The sequence below is a fragment of the Neodiprion virginianus genome, chromosome 5, assembly GCF_021901495.1.
Source record: "Neodiprion virginianus isolate iyNeoVirg1 chromosome 5, iyNeoVirg1.1, whole genome shotgun sequence".
Classification (NCBI taxonomy): Eukaryota; Metazoa; Arthropoda; class Insecta; order Hymenoptera; family Diprionidae; genus Neodiprion; species Neodiprion virginianus.
The window spans coordinates 22,200,826-22,212,845 of record NC_060881.1 but is presented as its reverse complement, the minus strand read 5'-3'; the positions used below and the strand labels follow the sequence as shown (position 1 = coordinate 22,212,845).

Sequence of the window (12,020 nt, the reverse complement as noted above, 5' to 3'; positions counted from 1 at the left end):
AGATCATTTTCATGTTAGAATTGGTCGATTACGACCTATACCAAAAGGTCATTCGCTGGAGGAAGTCATATATTCAACGATTGAAAATCGAATTGATAATTAAAAGAAATTGGACGACTAAAATGTTCTTAGAAATAATAGGAAATCAATTGAGCCAAAAACTGTAATCATTGGGAATCGTTGCAAATCACTTGAAAACATGATTGATTTCTAGTTTACAAAATATTTCCCATTAATTTTATACAATTTCCCAAAGTTCTAGGTAATTTTCAGGGATTCGTTGTGATTCTATCCCATCCATAAAATACTGAACATAGCCTAGAACGCTCGGAAATCATTAGAAATTAATGGAAATCATGTGATAAGCCAAAAATCAAACAATAGAGATCATTCCAAATCAATGATATTGAATTATTTGTCTATTTACTTATGTACCAGAGAAGAACTTTACAAATACTTAGCAACCATTAAAAAAAGGAGATGTGCATTACGCATTAGCACAATTGGAAAAATTCGATTTATTTCCAAGCTAATAGAACCTCAACACGTACTTACTCGGCCACATCGGTAGCTGAACCAGGGGATTTATGATCGGTAGTTTTTTGGAGTCCTCGCTGCTTTTGTCGACGGACTTGGCACGCTCGTGTCTTAGACTGAGACTGGAACCGCCGAACCTGGCAGCGTTTGCGGCCAGTGAAACGACTTCTGAGGCCTTGAGGAGACTCCCACTGCTTATGCGCCTCGTCGCCTGCGGCGAGCATCCAAGGCCTGGCAGTTCGACACTCACTAAGAAACAGAAAACACTGTGACACATCGAATTTTCGGAAGTTTTTCTAAAGCGATCGGCAACTTACGTTTTTCCATGCTGCCTCCACTATAGCGTCGATATAGAGGGTCGATTTTGCACGAGGCGTTGAGTTCCTGGTGATGATCTATCGACATTGACGGACTCGGCGGGTCGACAATCACACTAATAACAGGCGGGAACGAGGACGGCGATTTTTCGCTAATCGGTGTCGCGTCAGAGGCGACGGTGAAACAGCAGACAGGGCTCAGCAGATCCGCGATTCTGTCCTCCTCAGGGTTTTTCAACCCTGTTGTCAGTTCCATCGGGTTGTTTTCGTTCCCTGTGGCGTACGCATCCTCAGTCAGATCGGTAGAAGAAGCCGCTATCTGGAGTTTGAACAATACCTGGAACAAGTGGTTCTCATTGCTCATCTCGATGCAGTTTCAGCTAATAAAACATCATCGAATGAAACAGTTTCTTTCATGCGTGTTTTATTCGAATAACTCGAGAACTGTTGAATTGATCGAATAAAAAATTCAATCAGTTTTAGTTTCGAGATGATTGTATTAACTTCCCTTGTTTTCTTTGTTTGTTTCTAAAATAGTGCAGCAAAAGTTAAAATATATAAGAACAAAATGTATAATGATAGGATTGCAAATGCTGAAGAGAGTGTCAATTTGCCTCATAAAATCTTTCTACCTCTTTGTCGACTTTTCTCACGTTCCGTGTCGGTTTCTTGAAGGATCGCCTGGCAATGTCATTGCCCTCGACGAACTGCGCGAGACTACAGAACTTCTGTGGTTTTTCGGGCTGCTCGGACTTGAGACAGTCTCTGACCGAGTCGTACTTCTCTCCAATCATCGCGCTGATAAGATCCTGTCCGAGGGAGCTGAGATCGTCGATGATGCTCTCTGAGTTCTGCCCTTCGCTGTGACAGGTGTCGGAGTTGTCAGGCGAGTCGATATGCCCCATCTCTGGACTGTCCGAATGTTTCGTTGTGTCGAGAATGTCGCTGTCTATGTGTCCTGAAAAGCGTGACTTGAGGTTATCCACGCGGAATCATCGCCTATTGGGAACGAAGTTGGGAGCGTGGCATACAAGCAATATGGTACCAAGAACCGGGCTTTTAGTGCATTATTTTAGGTCAATGATGCGGGAACGAAAGTGCAGGAAACTCGGTGCAAGCTGTGAGACTTAATTTTTTGCGTGCAGAATTGATACAACACAAAAAAAACGGAGAATAAAGAGTTTGAAAACTAAATATGACTCGGTTCGCGTGAGGCATTTTTTCCCCACCAGATGTCACAGCGCCGCAGTTTCATTCCCAATGGGTGAGAGAAAGGTCGGTAATCGCGAGATTTTACACGCACCGATTTCGCTCTCGCTGTTCTTAACAGTCAGGTTCCTTGAGTCCATTGTCGTCGAGCTATCCAGCATCATACTGTCTGAACTGACAATGCTGTTGCTGCAGCTGAAGCTGCTTCTCGACCCGTCGACTTTCCCCTCGCGATCGAATTTCCTGAGATTGACACCTTCATCGGGCGATGCATTTCTCGAGTTCGGCGAGTCTGTGTCCGGCGATATCATCGTGTCCTGTATCGTCGTGTCGTCCGATGGTGAGCTCGTATCGAGCGTTGTGCTTGTGACCGTCACTTGGATGTCGGACGGGGTCTCAGGCTGTCCAACTTCGTCCCCATTGGATCCACGCTCTGCATCGTTTGTTTGCAGATTCATCGCTGTTACGTCTATACTCGGCACTTCGAAGCTGAACACGCTGAACAGGAAAAGATAACATGGTTGAAATTCGATTAAACAGCTTATTGAGTCGAGAGTTATAACTTTTTCGGAAATTTGATTCCAAAATGAATCGCACTTGATTATTCAGCAAATTTAGTTACATATTATTTCAGGAGCTACTTTGAATTTCCTTAAAACGACGAAAATGCACCTACATGGAAGGTTCTTCTGTGAATCGTATACAGCCACCGAAATGAATTTTTTATTAACACTTGCAGTAAAAATTTTCACGAACGTATAAAATCTGTCGAACTTTCTATTACAGGAGTAACAAAAAACAGGGTCCGATACACTCCCGAAAGATGGCAATGCGAAACTCGTGCGAATGCGCGACACTCGCTCTTCGGCTCGTGCTGAGCCTTTTCACTTAGTGTTCAGACTTTGCTACTTTTGCGCATTAGTATCGAAATATACTATTATCCAACTCCTTAGAATATTTAATTCATAACTCTTTTATTAAAAAATTACTAATTATAGGCCGAAAATAAATATAGTGTTCATACGAAATTTTTCGTTAAATTGACACACAATAAACTATTCGAACAATTCAGTAAAGTATCATTTCCGATCAACATAGTTTTCTCGAAAGAAGGGCAACACTAATTTGAGTATTCATTTCGATTATATACAACATTTATGGTAACAATTAGTATTTGGTAAAAAAGCTATCGAAAAGTTTTTTCTCTCTAATGAATGATTTGTATTACATAATACAAGCATGTAATTTTTTCTTTTTTGTCATATTTGCATTACCTTTGTTATATTCGTTGCGAACGCTTCATCCATATATTTTATTAATAATTTGTTATATTACTGTATGGGCATTTCTCGTTGAAAAAGAAATAGATAAATAAATTTCAATTGAAATAAGCAAAGCTCGTAATCGATTGGACTGGATGAATTTGAGCAACGCATATTCAAATCTATTATTTCACTATTTGACGCAATGTTTTTCAGTCACATACCCCTGAGGTAAGTTTGAGCTGTTTCTCCTGCTGTCAGCAAAGCCGTCCGGCGCAGGCAATGTAAGCATTTCCTCGGCCTGAGAGTCCCGTCTCAGATCTGGCATCGGGCTGAGCGAGATGAGATTGGGCGTTGGGCTCGCGCAGGGAGACGGTTCAGTGCTGCTGGCAGAGTCGATGGTTGGCATGACACTGAGAAGTTCGACGTTGTTAGGTCGAAGTCCAGGAATATCGAGTTGGTCTCGTTTCTCTGCAAATTTTAGCCTTGTTTACTTCCAGTCTTTTCAAATGTTACAGCCATTCTTTGTTCGAGAAAATATCAAGCTGCGTTACCTCGTTTTTCATCTACTGCTGACGTGTCATCGTATGTTATCGTTATGTTAGGGGTTTTGCTTGCCAGATGGTCCGATGACGAACTGTTCTGCTCGTCTACGACAAGCTCCGTATGCTCGACCAACCGTCTTACAGCTCGCTTCAGGCTGTTCGCTCTGAAAGTTAGGCAAAAGAGGCTTCGTAATTTGTTGCGTGGAGTTTTTCAACAATGCATCGGATTTCAAACTGGCCGAAATTGATGTTCTTGCAAAATAGTCATTATGCCACTTACCTGGACGTAACGGTCTCTCGCTCGATGAACCGTCTCCGCTTCCTGATCCTTTTCAAATTGGTGATATCCTTTTCAGGCTTCTCCAAAGCTCCTTTCTCCTGGCCGTCAACAGGCAGTGGGCTCTGCAATGTCAGAGTCACCTGGGACGCAGCGTCATCTTCGTTGTTATCAGAAAAGTAACTTTCCTCCTTGTCCAACGTCTGCAGCAGGAGATCGAGTTTCTGCTGGAGTATGTTGCACTTCTCGCCCAGCTGCTGGTCTCCTGTGTTCTGACTGGCCTCCGATATTCGCACCACGAAATCCTTCACCGTTTCGCACAGAACCCTGCATATTGAAATTACAAGCAGAATTAGCAACTGCCAAACCAACGACGAAAAAGATCCAATCTCTTCCTCTCACTTTGCACTTGATAAAACGACGTTGTCCTGATCAGACTGAAGGATGTTCGTTATGTGGGTGATGACACTGTCTTCGTACTGCTGGGCGATGGTCGTGTTCAGTGCCAGGTCCGTCGGACTCGGCGACATCTTTGGCCCCGGCAACGAGATGCTTCGCTCAAAAGTCATTATACTCCAACGATCGAGCATCTTGGTACTTGCTTTTTCGTACTTCTCCAGCAGCTGGGGTAGGTGTGTATCATCGTCGCATGACGCCCCCCAGCCCAGCACTCGCGCCAAATCGTTGCCGGTGCCCAAAGGGAGAACGCCAACCTGACATTGTTTCTGCACGAAAAAATTAACCGATGATTAGCGGATTTCGTAGGAAAGAGGAAAAAGGTGCACAGTACAGTTAAAAAAACGAACAGATAGTTTACGTCCATGATTTGATTGTTTTCTATAATTTTTCTGCAATTTTTCTCTCCGCCTTTGTGAAAAAGTCGCCAGATCAACAAAGAAACATCTCTATCGAAGTGTGTCGAAGCATTCGCATGCTATGTTAAGAAGTGTCTAGTTGAAAACAATCTCAAAGAGAATTAGAGTACACGTAAAAGGGTTTCTGGATCGATTGTAAAGATTCTAAAGCTGGACACACATTGCTTCATATTAAAAGCTGCAAGGTAATTAGGCGTTTACTACTACTCACCGGCTAAAAATAAATTTAGCTAACGTTAGCGCAACCAAAGATGAATAAAGCTCAGGCTTCTGTAATACCTGAAATAAAATAATAGAAGAGACACACCATGCATTGAGAATCTTGCGGTGATAAGTTAGGGTAAGGGCAGATGACTAATAGAGGTCCTTGTGATCAAATTGATGCAAGGTAAAGTTCGTCATCTTAAGAAACAATAAAATGGGAAATGGTATGGTGGTAAATAGCAGAGTTGAAGTGAAAAGAAACGAAAAAATGCAAACTGCTGGAAAACGGGTGCAAAAATACTGTAAGAAACGAATGCCAATGGGGTATCAGAGGACTGTTACTCACGTGCATCCCTAAGCGATCAATTTCGGATAGAACCCAACCCACCGAACCATCGCCGCTGCAGACGAGGATTCGGAATGGATCGAAGTGTCGAAAGAGCCTCAGCCTGTGCAAACAAACGTTATAATAATAATATTTATAATGATAATGATACTTGTTGCCACATCAGTAAATTTACAATTAATTTATATGAAGAAATCATATTTTGTCTTCTACAGAGGTGGACATACTTCCGCTTGTGCCCAGACATGGCATAAATAAACTATATACAGTCCGCTCTTGTAATAAGGCCACTCTAAATAAGGCTGTTTCCCCTAATTTTCGCTCAAACGCAACCTCCACTACGGGCTCACCTCGGATTTCATAATCGTCTATTTCAGCCTCAATAAAATAGTGTATAATTCTCTGCGTAAATTCAATTTATTGTCAGTATATTTCGAGAAAACTTTAAAGTGTTTTTATTTTGTGTCGGATATTTCATACAAACGCATGCCAATCAATTGAAAATTTATGCCATCCAATTAAAAATGCATACTTACTGAATCTAAATACACATGAATATATACGATTATCACATATTACCCAGCGGCCTTATTACAAGAGCGGACTATATAAAGGTTTAATACTGTATAAATATAACTAGATATCAATATATCATTTATATCACGAGGAGTGCTAGACCTCAGATAAGGACTACATTAATCTTATACTCGGATTGGTATGTGATTTGCCTATTGACATAAGAGCGAGAATCAGTAAAGCAATAAGAAAATTAATAAAATAAATAAAATAAATAATTCTCAACTATTTTTCTTCTGCCTACACAGGATGATAAAAGTCCCTGCTAAGAATTGATCGTTGACTGCTTACCCAAGTCCAGGTCCACCATTGATGAGATCAAAGACTTGCGCCGGGTTGAGCAGCTGCTTGAACCTCCGGAGAAACTTCACTCCCTGATTGTCACCAGATTTACTGTTCACAAAAACGAGGAGCGGACTGCAGCCTGTTGGTCTCACCGCCTCCCAAGCTTCGTCGCTTCCTGCAAGACGTTTGGACGTTTTAAAAATTTGATGATGAAAGATAAAATTTGATAAGTGGCTGAATAAGAGGATAAACATGTCTACCAATGCTGTGCAGTGACGTCGGCGGCACGACACTGACTTTGGCAGGCCCCAGCGGACATCGTATAGAAATGGCGGGTCGACAGGCAGTGTGGACCGTTGCTCTGCACCAGAGACATCGCCAGTCTTGAAGCCTATGTGAAAAGCGAAACGGAAATTCGAAAGATCAGGAATCAGACTAGATATAAGGATCTGTTTCAATAAATAAATAAATATGCAGGTTATGAACTGATAAAAGCATTGCTCAGGCTAGTTTTGCATACCTGAGAACTGAGCCACAGGTCTTATCGCACACAAAACACTTCGACGAAACAGGTAGGTTTCCCTCCATCCACTGATGAGGCATTGTGATATTCTATGGAAAAAAGAAATAACAACAGGGAATATTCATATGTATTTATGACCAGTAAATCTACTCGACTGAAGCGAGTAAAACAAGACAATATATTATTACCCCATCCTCATCCTCGATAATATCTTTTCCAATGGAAGCGAGTGTCGTCCATTTGCAGTTGTTGATCGCTTTTGCCGCGCATCTCTTGTGCACCTTGCACTTACACACTTCACAGCTGAGACCGTGTGACGTGACGCCTGAAGCAATCTCAATGTCAAGAATGGAACGGAAGGTTTGCAGTTACAAGGTGCACCGATTTCGATTTCACAGAAGAATAACGAGCGATTTACCGTAGAGTGCATCTCTGCAGACGTTGCAGTACGTCGGTCTTGCGTGACTGGTTGCGTACCAATGGTGATTCCCTCCCAGCAATTCGGCAGGACCCGGCTCACCGCTCTGCGATCTGCCCTCGCCAGCTGCTCGCAGAGCGCTCAACCACTCCTCCATCTCTCGTCTGCTCTCGCCACAGAGAACCAAGGATCTGAACGGTGTGATCACCTGGAATCAATCAGTTATAATTCTGAATTATTCTTTTGTGGCGAGTGTTAATAGGTTCTTGCAATATTTGAATTTTTATCTCGGGAGAAACTTGAGAATAAGTACAATTTCTTTACTCTGTCAATAACGATTGGATCTTTGAACGATAGGAAAAAGGAAAAACAGTTGGTCCATCAATTCAAGGAACTCTTTCCCCATCCTTCTTTACAAGCAAAGTTTTTGGAATCGTTTACAACCTCGGGTTCCAGTTTTAGGTCAATTTACAAATGTTTATATTACTTCTTCACATGTTTTTTCTTCTTTTTCTAAATATCTTTGTTCTTAAAAGACACCATCAAAGGAAATGAACAAACCTGCCAAAAGGCAATGTAGAGCACGCGGCACATCAGGGTGACAAAAACATTGAGATTCATTTTACATGGAATGTCTGGCAAGCGACGTGAAAGAATGAAAAAAGGTTTAAGGACTGTGCAACAATAATTATGAGAATAGTATTGAAAGAGAGGGGAAATGATAGCGGTTAGTAAGAAGAACTCAATTATGATAGAAGTAAGAATAAAAACAGTAACAATAGTGGGCAGGTATATTCAAGGTAAGATATTTGAGGATAATAACAACGGCCTCTCTTCTCCCTGTGCCCCCTTTGTTGTCGCTGTAGCTTTCCTTCTCTCTCTCTCTCCCTCTATCTCTAGTTATTGCTCCCACTCTAATCATTATTTTTCATTACAGTAAATAAAAATCAGATTGTCTGATAAAAAATTGCCCCCCCCCCCCTGGCTTGCGTAGGCGGCGGTATAATTATGGCAGCATCCGCGCCACCCGCATGCATACAATAATTATCACACGCATGTGTTACCTAAACTGAGAAGTGCATAACCTGAAAAATGCTTACATGGTTAAGTTGGGTCGGTTGGGTTTTTACGATTCAAGTTCCGACCGCGCGGGTCCATAATCAACAGCAACATCGGTCACACGTGTAAATACCACGGCTCCTCACACGGAGTATATATTAGTATATGTTATACTCTGTGTACTACATATCGTGGGCGAAGGGCAGGTTAAGATTGCGTTGGATTTTAAGATTACTTGGGTTTGAATCCGGTCTAGGCTCAGATGGTATTTAGGATTAGATCGAGGTTAATTTTGCTAGTCGTTTGGGTACAAGTTCAACTATGGGCGCATCACGCTAAAGCGTTGGGTTAAAGCTTAGGTTAAGTCACGCTGTAATATCGTTCGGACGCACGCGTGTTTCGACGTGCAGATATGTAAATCAGGCACACCGATCCGCGTTTGTTTCTATGTATTGTGTACCTTAAATCGTGATCGCGTGCGTTGCTGTTTCGGAAGCGGCATTTAGTCAGTCTGAAGATAGATCATACGTGTAGATCACTGAGTGTAGATGTGAGAATTAATTGTGGGCAGGCTTTTGTTTTTCGTGACTTTTATTTTCGCAGGTTCTCATTTGTTTTATGTTTTTCTTTTTTAAATTTTCTTCTTTTTCTACGACGAGACATTCGGTTCTCCCAAATCAATCGATCGATTCATTTACATGGCTAAAATGCCTGTATTTCACGAGAATTTTGTTACATACATGGAACAACAGAGATCTTTTTCATCAAGCCAGCGGCTACAGGCAACATGGACCGATTAGATGTAACTAGGTAACGTCGTCGATCGCAACGAGGTGGAAGAACGACACGGGCTGCAGACGGGGTGTCGAAATTCAACGATCTTTTATGCATACTGACTAACATGTCTTTTTTTACATTTCTAATTATTATATTGGATTGCCGCCTCTTTTTCTGCTAGCTGTCCTAGTTTTCATCGCGCATGATCCATCGGCCCGTGAAAAATTCACACACGAAGACGCATCGCTTTGTGAAATATCAATCGATAAGTAGACGAAGTTGTTGATATCTCGTGTCGATAATTTTGAAAACCAAAGTTACCGGAGTGGACTGTGCGAAGTGTCGGTAATAGTGGAATCAGAAATTTACGACGCAATCATTGTTATGTATCGGTAATCAAAATTGAAAAAATTTTGAAAATTGACGAATACTACGATCATCGTCGTTTTAGACTGTCAGTTGTCAGCAAATTCCGTAATATACGGTACAATAATGACTCTGTCGAAGCGCGAACGTCACTTTTATATTTTATAACATCGAAACATGAAAAAAAAATCATACAGATGACCAAGTCGCCTCGGAATCATCGTGAGATTAAATTGTGACGACAAACGACGGCAACCATATGAAGCCTCTTTAGCTCAGTGGTAGAGCACTGGTCTCGTAAACCAGGGGTCGTGAGTTCAAACCTCACAGGAGGCAATCTATTTTCGATTCCAATAACATTACTTGTCGCGGCTAAAAACACGTGGGCAGCTTTTTTTCTTTCGGTATTCTCATCTTTTAACAAAAACTTTGTTGATATATCATTCAGTTGCTTTGATTCGGTAGATACTTTTGAATATGTTGCAGTTAGCGATCGGTGCGAGTCGAAACAAAATTCCAATATAGGTAGTAAAGATTACACAAACAATTAACAAGGTGAAAATAACTTAGATTTTTCTCTGTAATAAATGAAAAAAAAGTATAGCGAAATATAATTACGCGACAGTCTGCGGAACCCGAATCAGGGCGTGTATCAACGATAAACCGACGCATGCTCTCTTCTCTACGTGTATACATAAAGATCATAGGTATATACTTCCATCCAATCCTAGTTTAAAACTGATAAGTACGATTATCGGGTAGTTACATGTTATTATAACTAAGTTTTTTTCTTTTAAATATTGAATTAATTTTTTTCTGCCTTCATTTCGTTGCCTTCCGCGTCATCGCCGCTTGTGTACACAAAAAGGACGTTTTTTTCATTAAAACAATCGATCCCTTGTTTTATCGCGTCGTTATACTATATTTTTCACCTCGTATCATTAATATATTTGCAAGTCTTGTCGTTTCAGAGATACACCTATAGGTACATGTGATTTTTTTTATCCACATGCATCGATTATACGTAATCACATGAAAAAAAAACATTGTACATACGCAGGCATGTATAGGTATACGTATAAGTATATATACGTACTAGTCAATTAAATAATTGGTTAATTAATTAAGATAAATGTAAAACACCGTTGATCGCCACGCCTCGTATGCGTATGAATAAAAAAGATAATGGCCCACTGAGGAAAGTAATAGTCGGAGTAATAATGATAATTGCTCCGTTTTCATTAGCGATACGCAATTAAAACAATTTAAAAGTAAATACAGGACAATGACAACGACAGCGATCGATCGTTTGAGCCAACGTTGTCAAAAACACGCAGGTCTCTCAAAGAGATCGTCGTTTTTATTCACTTCGCCTCACTAATAACGATAACAAGGATAACAATGTAAATCTATAATCATAACAACGACAATAATGATATTCAACCAACCCATCAACCCGAAGTATGAATTAGCTATAAAAGCTAGAAGAGCCGCTGCTGTTGATCAGCTGTACAAGTTTCGTATTCTATAAAATAGGTAATTCGGGGAAACGATGGAATGGGTTTCATAAATTTTGTATCAATTCTTTTTTATTTTACGCACAACAGCAAACTTCGCGCTTAATGCGATTCGAGATGTGATCGGTAGTACAGTTCACCGCATGCAGATGCAATACAATAGATATACGTGTTCAAAATGAAATAGGTGACGATAAATACCTGAAAACTGTGGTTCGCGTTCTTAATGCTGCATTCCGCGAACGTCAGATCGGTCAGTTCAATCTCGTCAAATATGCCAGCCTAAAACAAAATGTGAAATGACAGTTTAATTTTAACCCTTTAATTATTCTCTGACCAGGCAAGAAAATTCTGAGCTTCGACACTTTTTATATGCTTTAAAATATTCAATTCGTTGAGATACCATTACTGAACAAAAAAAATAATAACCGTTAAAAAGAAAGCAGTAAATGTGAGTTGCGACGAAATAGTAAAAAAGAATACGAAATCGACGTTAAAGATCAAGTTCAGCAAGAACAACTGTTAAAAAAAGAGAGATCACATTACGAAATAATCCTGTTTAAATTCCTGAAGTGTATCGTTTCACTGATTTCAATAAATCACAGACTCGTTACATGAGCTGCAATGAAACAAGATTATAGGTTACCAGAACAATAAATCACTCTTTCATTGGCCTATCGTATTTTTTCGCTGTAAAAAAATCTATCGCTCATGTAACTCGATTCGCAGAGAATTTATAAACTAACTGCAAAACGAGCCTCTAATTTTTGTTCATTACGGTCTCCTGTTGAGCTACAGAACCGATAGTTAAATAGTGTAAAATTGGCTGTTGTTTATTGTGCAGTCTCTGCATAGGCTCGGGAAACTCGGTGTCTGGAGTACAATGAAGGTACATTCGATTACACGGGTGCGTGTGGGAGTTGGAAA

General features: G+C 40.6%; 1 protein-coding gene and 1 non-coding gene across 11 annotated transcripts in view; one reads left to right on the top strand and one right to left on the bottom strand.

Annotated features, from left to right (window-relative positions):
- The window catches only part of LOC124305397 (diacylglycerol kinase eta), a 33,791-nt gene that overhangs the window by 10,155 nt on the left and 11,616 nt on the right, over window positions 1–12,020 (bottom strand). For 6 of the 10 annotated variants that reach the window (XM_046764776.1, XM_046764775.1, XM_046764769.1 and 3 more), the window contains 16 exons: window positions 11,295–11,375; window positions 7,375–7,582; window positions 7,145–7,281; window positions 6,954–7,045; window positions 6,694–6,824; window positions 6,440–6,608; window positions 5,573–5,675; window positions 5,234–5,236; window positions 4,550–4,872; window positions 4,151–4,474; window positions 3,880–4,034; window positions 3,550–3,796; window positions 2,158–2,561; window positions 1,487–1,812; window positions 855–1,191; window positions 556–786 (listed from right to left, as the gene is read on the bottom strand). In XM_046764776.1, the coding sequence (XP_046620732.1) occupies window positions 556–786; window positions 855–1,191; window positions 1,487–1,812; window positions 2,158–2,561; window positions 3,550–3,796; window positions 3,880–4,034; window positions 4,151–4,474; window positions 4,550–4,872; window positions 5,234–5,236; window positions 5,573–5,675; window positions 6,440–6,608; window positions 6,694–6,824; window positions 6,954–7,045; window positions 7,145–7,281; window positions 7,375–7,582; window positions 11,295–11,375 (3,271 nt within the window). Of the gene's footprint in view, window positions 1–555; window positions 787–854; window positions 1,192–1,486; window positions 1,813–2,157; window positions 2,562–3,549; window positions 3,797–3,879; window positions 4,035–4,150; window positions 4,475–4,549; window positions 4,873–5,233; window positions 5,237–5,572; window positions 5,676–6,439; window positions 6,609–6,693; window positions 6,825–6,953; window positions 7,046–7,144; window positions 7,282–7,374; window positions 7,583–7,935; window positions 8,174–11,294; window positions 11,376–12,020 lie in introns of those variants that run through there. The other 4 variants (XM_046764772.1, XM_046764774.1, XM_046764779.1 and 1 more) reach the window with 4 other exon arrangements.
- On the top strand, window positions 9,841–9,912 carry Trnat-cgu (transfer RNA threonine (anticodon CGU)). Its single transcript has one exon. It is a non-coding gene; the product is annotated as a tRNA-Thr (tRNA).